Source organism: Leptonychotes weddellii, chromosome 7 (genome assembly GCF_054177405.1).
Source record: "Leptonychotes weddellii isolate Sample4059 chromosome 7, ASM5417740v2, whole genome shotgun sequence".
NCBI classification, from domain to species: domain Eukaryota; kingdom Metazoa; phylum Chordata; class Mammalia; order Carnivora; family Phocidae; genus Leptonychotes; species Leptonychotes weddellii.
Window position 1 is genome coordinate 10878161 of NC_138375.1, and position 10537 is coordinate 10888697.

At 43.6% G+C, this 10537-nt stretch overlaps 1 protein-coding gene across 2 annotated transcripts in view; it reads right to left on the minus strand.

The window, feature by feature from the left end:
* Positions 1-10531, minus strand: part of ANKH (ANKH inorganic pyrophosphate transport regulator) — a 128958-nt gene extending 118427 nt beyond the window's left edge. For both annotated transcript variants that reach the window (XM_006733171.3, XM_081825915.1), the window contains exon 1: positions 10136-10531. In XM_006733171.3, coding sequence (XP_006733234.1) covers positions 10136-10231 — 96 coding nt within the window. In that variant the 5' untranslated portion in view covers positions 10232-10531. The remainder of the gene's footprint in view (positions 1-10135) is intronic.
* Between the last annotated feature and the right edge of the window lie 6 nt (positions 10532-10537).

Consider the following 10537-nt stretch of genomic DNA (forward strand, 5'->3'; position numbering starts at 1 on the left):
TGATAAAATATATCTAACATAAAAAATACCATTTTTGCCATTTTTAAGTATACAGCCCAGTGGCATTAAGTACATTCACATTACTGTGCAACCATCATCACGGGCCATCTCCAGAACATTGTCATCCCAAACTGAAACTGAACCCATTAAATGCTAACTGCCCCTTGCTCCCTCCCCCTAAAGCCTGGCAACCACTATACCACTTTCTGCCTAGGAGTTTGACATTCTAGGCACCTCATCTGAAGTGGGATTATACCCTAATCGTCCTTTTGTGTCTGGCTTCATTCACTTAGCATGTCTTCAGGGTTCACCTATGTGGGGGTATACATCACGATCCCATCCCTTGCTAAGGCTGAGGAAGAATCCATTGTATGTGTCTACCACATTTTGTTCTGTTATCTTTTTTTTTTTTTTTTTTTTAGATTTTATTTATTTGACAGAGAGAGACACAGCAAGAGAGGGAACACAAGCAGGGGGAGTGGGAGAGGGAGAAGCAGGCTTCGCGCTGAGCTGGGAGCCCGATGCGGGGCTCGATCCCAGGACCCTGGGATCATGACCTGAGCCGAAGGCAGATGCTTAACGACTGAGCCACCCAGGCACCCCGTTCTGTTATCTTTTAAATCAGACTCGAATGTTTATCATGTCTGAACATCAAAACAATCAGTAGTTCTTATAATTGAAGGATGCATACCATCAGAAGAATTAAAACCACCAGACAGTCCAAGGAAAAAAGTTATTTTATACAGAAAGCCAGATTCTCCACCTAGCTAGAACCTACAAAAATCTACAATATCAAGCCAAAGCTTGCAAGAAGAAAGAATACCGAGCGCTACACGCTGTAGTAACAATAAGTGGCCCCAAACTCAGTTATCTGGGACCAAATGCACATGTGTCATTTTGCATGAGTACTTAAAAAAGCTTGCCACAGCAATCAGGATAGTGGTTGCCCCTGGGGGACCAGGGAATCTTCTGGGCCGAGGGAAATGTTCCATACCTTGGCTGGGGTGTGGGTAACACAGATATGCATTTGTCACTTGTCAAAACTCATGGACCAGTATACTTAAGACCTGTGCATTTCACTGTAAATTATACCTCGATTTTTAAAAAGAAATGAAAAATAGGCTTGCCAGAACCCTTTCTGAAAGAAGTCACATTAAGCCTAGAAGAAACTTGAGGAAATAAGAATTCTAGAAAAACAGAGGTGGTTCTGCAGCTCAGTGCTGATCCTCTGCTGCCTCTGTCTGCCTTGGGTCCTTCAGTGGGTCTCCACTGCCCCTGTGAGTCCCAGCTCCTTCCTCCTCACTGCTGAACCACGTCTCGGGATGTCTGGTAAACACACGGTGGACTAACTACTCGTGCTAGGGAACCTGCCCAGATTTGGTCAACAGCCCCATCGGTGTGTGGCCCAGGTGGTGTAACACCCAAAGGTATGTGCCTTTGTGTGGGAGTAGAAAGGAGATACATCTTGACTATCTGTCAGGTCCAGATGATGCAACGCTGCAGCTAAAAAGGGAGGGGACAGGCACCATGACCCATTTTCAAGAAAAACAAGGTCTCCAAGAGTGCACCGGGGAACCACATTCGAGTGTGAAATCTGGGGCTGAGAAGACACACTTTGACTCCCTTATTTCGGATCCAGCTGGCTGCAAGATGCCTTTCTGGTTGCTTCTCCACTGGGCTTGGCTAGACTCAGGAGGAGGCAAATGTTACCTCTTTCTCATTAAGCATGGTTATTTGTTACTGTCCTCTGCCCAGTCTGTCTTTATAAAATGTCAAATTCAGGCCACATATGGTGGGAGGCCTCCGTGTCCCAGCCACAGCAAATTTCCTGCCAGGCCATTTAAAGCACTCAGATGTGAGACAACTTTTTTTTTTTTTTGTAATCTGCTGTTCTAGATTCTCTGCACTACTATTCCCCTCTATTAAAATGCACGGCCCAGTGGCCAACAGATCTCCGGGTTGTTTATGGAGCAGCATTCAAGAGCATACAAACTTCTTATCGTCTTAAAGGCAGCTCTGAAAACAGAACAGGCCCACCGAAGCCACATGGCAAATCGTAAAAAGGACAGCCAGAGGCTCAGATACTTCCCCAGACTTAATGTTATATTTTTAAGAAACAGCAGGGATTCTGAAAAGCTTCTCGACATGGACTCATGATCACTTAGTTAAGACAGTAACCTGGAGCGACCGGCTCTCACAGCCATAAATGCTGGCATTAGGACTACTGACCCTCGAAGCTTCTGGACCCAAACCAGTCCTCTTTGGGTCTCTCACAAAATAAGCGACCTTTACTTCTCACACCCTCGGAAATCCCAGCCACTAGGCCAACGGTGGCCCCTTCCCATCCTCAGCTCACCTGGCTCCCTAGGTAAAGTCTCATTAACCTGCCAGCAGACATTCTGCTTTTCAGCCATTTCATTCCAGCTAAATGTCCCGAGGGGCCTCAGCCTCTCCTTTCCAGTCACCTCTGCAACTGCTTATCCAAGGATTCCCACTTTTGCTCTCGATTTTCTCCCAGCCTTGAGTCAGAGGGCCCCCCTGCCAGCCGTGGTCTCCGTCCCAATGAGGCACTGGAAGTGTGCTGGTGAGCGTGTGCTTGGAGGTGGGCACAGGTGCCTCTCGCCCCCTCCGCTCTAGGATGAGGAGCCACACACAGCCCCTCCTCCACCCTGAGGCTGGGGACAGTGAGGTCTACTGACGTCAGGAGGCGGGCTGTGCATTTGCAGCGCCAAACCCATCTTTACAGAAAGGCAATCCTCTAACAGTGCCTGGCCCATCTGATGCTATCAAAATACCATAAGAAATGCAAAACCCAGCAAGGACCTGTGAGCTAACTTACACCAAAATGTACTCCCCCAACTAGAAACCCCAGGGTATTTCCTGAACCAGATGTGCAGATGGTTTCTGATAACTCCTTATCCGGGGGAGAAAATTACCCCCTTGGCCCTGACATATAACCAAGTTTTCACCCTTCCCAGGATGGACTTCGAGAACATGTTTGTTATAAAGGAGCAATCACACAGAAGCAACAGAAAGTTGTAATGCACAGGTCAGTTAGTTGACCGAGACAACTGTCCTCTTTGTCATTTTAAGCTCATTTGCCCTTAGCACCATGAGTGGCATTTGGTTGGAACAGCAGCTGAATGATCCCCAAACCATGGAAAAAACAAATACACAACAAACAACAAGAAACCCCGAGTTTGTATGGCTTACTATGAAGTCTGCTAATTTACCTCTACTGTGACTCTATATTCACCCTTGCAGATGGGGTGCTTCCCACTTCGGTGACAAGGGCTTTTAGAGAAGAGGAGGCAAGGGGGTGACCCCAGCCAAAAGACAGCTACCTTGGAATAGTGGCCACAGCCTTACTGCTCTCCTGCATTTGCTGAGCACCTTGCGTGTGTGATCATTAACTGCACTGTGCAATTATACACATTTATATATCGGTGCCCCCCCGATTGCAGAAGTGTTTCACGTATGTTTTCTTAACCAGGATCTAAGTAAGTTGAGGACCGGGCCATGTCAAAGACGGCAATGCTTCCCTTGTTCAACGGTCACTTGCTTGACACTGACTCTAGAATGTCTCCAGAACAGAAACAAAATCAGCGCAGGTTAGGAAAGCAAGTGTCACGAAGTGTATATGCTTTTTCCCAAAGGAGGCCTCCAAAATGATTTAATCTTCATGTTTCATGGAATTCTTGTAAATGTTAGTTTCTTAGGCCTGGGGCAGATCCGAAGCAAGAAATTAAAAAGTACTCATCGTGTGTTAGCTATTTTTATTATTATTTTATTACTTTTATTGTGTTGGTCAGTGCCAAACTCTTTAAGTATTTTGACTACCACCCGTCAGCAGATATCCCTGACTGCCCAGCACAACAGGTATTTATAAGACACCAAAAAATGTTACATGGTGTTTTGCATACTGCATTTATTTAATAAGGTGGACAGATTGCGATACGTATTTTCAGCAATGATAATTCTCGTACTAAAGAAAGAAAAAGAAAACCAACGATTTGAATTTTAAGGGATAAGCTTCTGTTATCAAAAAAAAAAATGCACTCATGTAGGCAGCTCATATCCAGATATTGTTGCAGAAAAACAGGGTTTTCCTTATTTCTATTGTGTCTCCACAGCAACTCATAGAGTCTCAGGTGAGAAAAAATACCAGACTTTTTAAAATGTAGGCATCAGCCAAGTCACTGTAGTATGAGTTTCACAGGGTTTATTTATTCCAACTCACATAGGACATTAAAGAAGAATGATTTTCCATGTGGCGTCTCTCATCCTCCCATCCCAACATAACCTGCCCCGAGTCAGACAAGGGAGAGTAAGGAGACATGGAAACCACATTACTGAGCACTCATATACACTGGGTTTGTCACAGCTAAAAAGTGAGATGGTACCATGAACCATATGACTCGAGACTCACTGCTTTCAAAGAATGTGATGGATTCCTAGAAAGAGACTTAGATATTGTCTTGATATATGAAGACTTCAATTATCTTTTGAAGGATATGCTTGGGAAGAAGTATTCTGACAAAGCAGTAGTTAGGCTAGTCATCAAACCAGTCAAGAAATAAATAAGTGGAGAAATCCGCTGCAGGATTATACCTCCGTGGCTCTAGAAGTAATCTACTTACCTAAGTGCATCGAAAGAGAGGTACTTTAAACATAGATATACATCTAAAGAGAACTGGGAAACACCATGGAGAACAGAGTATCAGTTAGACTAAGGAGGTCACGGTGTCCTTGACTCAATATGGACTGCCAGAGAAGAGTGACCTCATTTTCTATGTATGAACGAGAAACTGAAAGAGGTACCAAATTACCCCAGGCATAAAGCCCAAGGCAGTCAGAAAAAACGCATTATCTGCCTATTACACAAAGATGCTCACTGAAACTTTATATCGCAGGAAACAAGAAACCTCAGCATTTAAACAAATCGGGGAAGAAATAGTTGAAAGGGATTATGAGGTTCAGACTTCCAGTTAGAGAATAAATAAGTCATGGAGATGGAAAGCACAGCATAGGAAATATAGTCAATAATATTGTAATAACCTTGTACAGTAACAAATGGTGACCATATTTATCACAGTGAGCACTGTGTAAGGTATAGAATTGTCTGATCACTATGCTGTACATCTGAAACTAATATAACATTGTATGCCAACTATTCTTCTATAATAAAAAGTAATAAAAAATAAATAAATACCATTGCAAAAAAAGTAGGTACTCGATAAGTAATAAAAGAACAACAACAACAAAAAAGCAAATATACAGCAAAGGGAATTATAGCATGCTTGTATAATCAAATATTATGCTGCTATTTAAAATCATACTTAAATACTTGCAAGTGATATGGGAAAAATGCCTCTGTGTTCTGTGAAACATATACATATCTCAATTATGATGGAAAAAATTTGGCAGGAGATATTCAAAATGTTAAAGTTTTTTTCTTCAGGGTGGAATCAGAGGTATTTTTACTTTTTCCCTCCATTTTTAAATACTTAACCAAACTTTTGACAGTTAGCATATATTATTTTTATAATTAGAAAACAATGAATGGCATTTTGAAGTCTATTCCATTAATATTGAATAAATTGAAGGGAACTCCCCCCCACCCCCCACGGTTGCTTGGAAACTTGGCTTGAGGTTGCCATTTCTGTCTCTAGGTACTCTGCAAAGTGGAACATACAATGGGCAGTTTTATTATCACTTAAGGCAAGCTCGGCCTGGGGAGTCTCTTCCATCAGTGGCCAATGTCAGACACTCACCCTTTTTCATTCTTGTACCTCCTGGTCTGGGGTGGGAGGGGGGATGTATTTCTTTACTTAGTAGACAAAAAGGACATTTATTAAACTATTTTTCCTGGGCCTTTCTTTTTTTCCGTTTTGTGATATTAGTAATTTGAGACCCTTGTACTGTGAAAGCCTAACACTAGGATCCCTAAGTTAGAAACGGCTTAACATTCCTATTACCCATCTTATTCTACCAATTGTCACAATCCATATACAAAGCTCTTCATTCACACATTAAAAACTTTGGGTCTTTGAATTATTGTACTGGACCCAACCAGATTCTGTGAATCATTCAGGGCAATCGGAAATACCCACAGTTATCATTTTGGGGTGAGAGAGTGAATTACCTGACACTGGGCAGAACACATTTCTTCCTAAGTTTAGAGAACAATTTCAACCTTCTTTACTCCTTTGAAGCCTTCATAATGGAGTTGTATTTAACACTTTAAGCGCCATTAAGTACCCTAAAGCAAAGTTCACTGATTTATTCTACATAATTTGGTGAACTTGGCTTTTAAGGAATTCAGGGACTTTGTACCAAGTTTAGTTTTAAGTAGAAATAACAGTCCTTTGAACATGGTGACAACATGGACATATGCAGATACTTTAAAGAAATACATTGTTCAAAATCTATTTTAGCAATTTGCAGTGCTCTAGTGATAAAGACTAAATAATTTCTAAAAATTTTATTGTGAAGTATCTGCTGCTTCTTATCTTTTTCCTCCCTTTTAACCAAAGGCAAAATAAGATACACTGTTGATTTATCAATATGAATTATCTGTATAATTTGGTTCTTCTTCTGTGAATCTCTTGATCAGAATCCCCTGGTCCTGAGAGCCCTTTTTATGATTGTCTTACCTCATAAAATTCAAAATTTGACAGCCAAGATTAAGTTTAAGCCCAGGCTGGGAATCAGAAAAGCCAGAAACTTATTCCTAAATTTCTAAGAACTCCTGGGTGAATTTCAGTGGGTGGGCCCGCGTGGGGGAGGCGGAGAGCAGAATGGCCAAGGGCCAAGCTGATGTGGGCTCGAATCCTGGCTCCGCCCCATAATACTTGTGTGATCTTGGACAAGTGACTTCACTTGCCTAAACCTCTCAGTCTTTCCTCACTTCAATCTGTAAAAATAGAGATAAAATGATAATTCTAGATATTATCATAAAGTGTACCTTGCACCTACAGGGTTCTACAAACATTATTTTAGTTTCTGCAATAATGGATTGATTCTCATTGTTCCCTATGGTGCTTTTGTTTAATATTAAAAAGCAGGTTATTCTATGCCATATAGCTTTTCTCCCCCATGTAGGACTCAACCCTCCCTCGTCCCCCCAAATTACTCCCACTGCCAAAATTTAAAATGTGATAATAGGTTTTGTTAGTCTTGTTAGAATAACAAGATAATATTTGGGTTTCCTCCCTGACTGAGTCATAAAATCATAGGGAAATCTATATACAACTGAATGTTCATATATCAGGAGGCTCTGGATGAATCATTGCAGGCTTCTTCCTAGCCCCTCCCCACATGCACTGACAGCTCTGAGATAATTTATGAATATGTAATTCTTTTACACAATCACATATGTGCTGTTTATTCAAATTTCAATGGAATCCTGTATATAGCTGGATTTCCATTTTAAAAGTTCTATCCACATTTTGTACAGAAACAGCAAACTGAGACGTTTATAACCATAAAAAAAACCCTCATCTTTTACTATCTTTTGTTCTTGACAAGTCAGAGACTTAAAAGCTAATGAGATGTTTTATTTTTTAATTTTGCATTTTGCATTTCTTGATCATCTCCAGGGCATGGGACCCAAGGGCTGCTTTGACCTTTGACCTCTGTCCTCCTTTGTTACCCCTCTACTTTAAGATGAGTAAATTATTGAAATATGCAGGATTGTTCACTCAAGGCACGGTGTAATACACCTGCCCATTCTGAAAGAATGGTAGAGATCTACACATGTCCATCTGTCTAAAACATGATTAAAAACCCCTGTCAAGAGCAGAATATTTTCTGAAGTCTAAAGTAGACCTACTTTTGCAAATAGGTTCATTTTCCTCCTCTCTGCTGTGTTTTAAGGCAGTTGGGGGAAAATGCACTTCTATTCTTACCCACATGTGACCAGGTCACTCTTCAACTCCTACTGTAATTCTTTTCCTTCAGTTTAAGGAAATGTAAGTTCTGTCCCTCTACCCTTGTACTATTTTGCAAAAACAATTATCTGATACCAGATGGCAAAAGAAGGTTCTGGAAACCTATCAATTCCTTCCCCACTCCTTCCCCCCTAACTGACAAACTATCTCTACCACCAGGCAGCCTATAACCTCATAAACACACCGGCACTTAAGGGATAAGGGCCTCAAACAACACTTGTTGATAAAACTTCTGTGCAAAGAGACAACTCTTCTAGTACTTTGCTTACGTCAGCTATGATAATTAGCAATGTTAAAAGGTTAGCAATGTCTCAAGGATGCGTTTGCATTATTAGACCCACTAGGATAAACCAAATGTATAAACCAAATGTTTCTTATGTCTAGCCTCCCTTTTGTGACCTCAGGAGTTCCTTTCACTTACACTAAAATCAAATCCTTAGTTATGTCTGCCTGGTATTATATCAAGGCAAATGTGAGGCAATACTATGGTACGTTTCAGGTCGTTTAATTACGACAAAGAATACTCTCACCTTCACCAGTTATCCCATATAATTTTCTTTCTCTCTTTCTCTCCCTCTCTCGCTCTCGCGTACGCGCTCTCTCTCTCTCCCCCCCCCCCCCACACAGACACTACAACAGTTCAGGGGTAAGGGATCAGGTGAGCAGCCGCGGGCTTTCTGATAACCTTTGGGGTAGCTCCAAGAAAATAAGCCTTAAAATAGTAAAAGGGGCAGGTGAACATACAGCACTTGACTCATCTAATATGTGCAGGGCAGTGTAGTAAATTCAGATCCCAGAACCTTTCCACGGATTATAGGAAACACCTCAAGTCACCAGTGAATTAGGAAAGAAGGGAAGGTGGGCGGGAAGGAGGCGGAGCAGCAGAGACGCCCTTCAGGGACCCTAGTGATCAAAGTGGCAACAGAAAAAATATAATAGTTCACCAAAGGAAATTAGTTGGCTTACCAGACAAAGGTCTCTAGAGACTACACTATCTTGTGAACACTTCTTGGCAAGACAATTTGAAGTAAAAAGCAGCTTACAATGTGGGCTAAGCATCAGTGAGCTTACAGACTTGCATCAATCGAAAGTTCTGAGTACAGAGAGACAAATCCAAGCAGATATTCATCAAACAGAGCAAACAAAGCCCCTTCTGAAAGTGGGTTTTTAAAAACTAAAAGTGCACAACTATATAGGTGCATTTTCTATACAAAAATCCTATGAAGTCGCTCGACTTAAAGGCCAAGAAGTAAGGTACTACAGTACCAGGAGTGAGGCTCATCACACGCCGCGGCTGGTTCCCACACCTGCCCGTCAAGGTGGCAGGCCACTGCCCCCCACCCCCAGCCCCTCCCTGGCCTTCAAATGCAGCTGCATCCCGCTGGAGACTCTGCGAAAACGGTTCCCACAGGCAAAGTGCAGAGTACCAGTGCCCCGCTGCTGGAGAGTCTGCAGCTCTGGGGATTTGCAATGACGCCACATGGAAAGAAATGGGGGAAAACGTGAAAAAGAAACAGACGAGAAGGCAACAAACAAAAATGTGCTCCCCTTCTTTAGTGGACCAAAAGAAAAAAAAAGAGAGAGAGAGACCCCAAACTAGAGATGGCCAACGGTTGGCTTATCAGGACACATTTGGGCACCCGTAATTCATACCTGGGCAGAAAAAAAAAAAAAGAAAATTAGAAGTACCTGGAAAATCAACTTGGACACATTCTAATACAAAATCTCCCCATCATCGCCATCACCATCACCACCAACACCGGATAAATAGAAACCAAGCACTTGAGCTATTAGCAACTACATTTTACTTACAGATCTGAGGTTTACATAATAACAAATTACATAATACTCCTGCTGTGCACTAAAAACCCTTCTATAGGTGAAGCTTTAAACCCTCTGGTCTTTCAACATTTTCCAGAGAGAGCTGGAAAAGTCTGCTGAATAATTGGGGGGAGGGGGAAATGGAGTGCTGGAAAAGTCATCCTTGACAAGCTGCAAGCCCAACCAAATGTTCCAGGATAAAAAGGGACTCGGAGCAGGTGACTCCCCGCTGCTCTCATCCCCTGGCGCCCGGGTGTCTAAGGCCAAGGCAGAGAGAGCCGGGCGCGGGGCGCAGGGCGCGGGGTTCAGGGCGGAACTGCCCGGGCCGGGCGGGGGACGCGGGGGGCGCGGCCGGGGCTTACCTGCTCCCCGAAGTCGATGGCTATGTTGGTGATGCCCAGGGGCACCAGGAACCGGATCAGGGGCCAGTAGTGCGTGAGCGCCGGGAATTTCACCATAGTCCCCGCCGTGGGCTGACCCCACACACATCTGCCGCCGCGAGGGGACTCTGCCGGGAGGCGCGGGGCGAGTGGGCCGAGCGGGGGCGCGGGCGGACCGCAGCCGGGTCCGGCGGGGCCTCGGGGCGGCGGCGGCTCCTTCTCGCGGCTGCGACGCCCTCTCCAAGCGCGGCTGCTCTAGCAGGAGATCCGCAAGCTCAAGTCCATCCCTGCTGCCCTCCCACACAACAAAGATCTGCCGGGAAAAAAAAGAGGAGGGACAGCGGCGGCGGCGGCGGCAGCAGTAGGTTCTGCTGACAGCGGCTC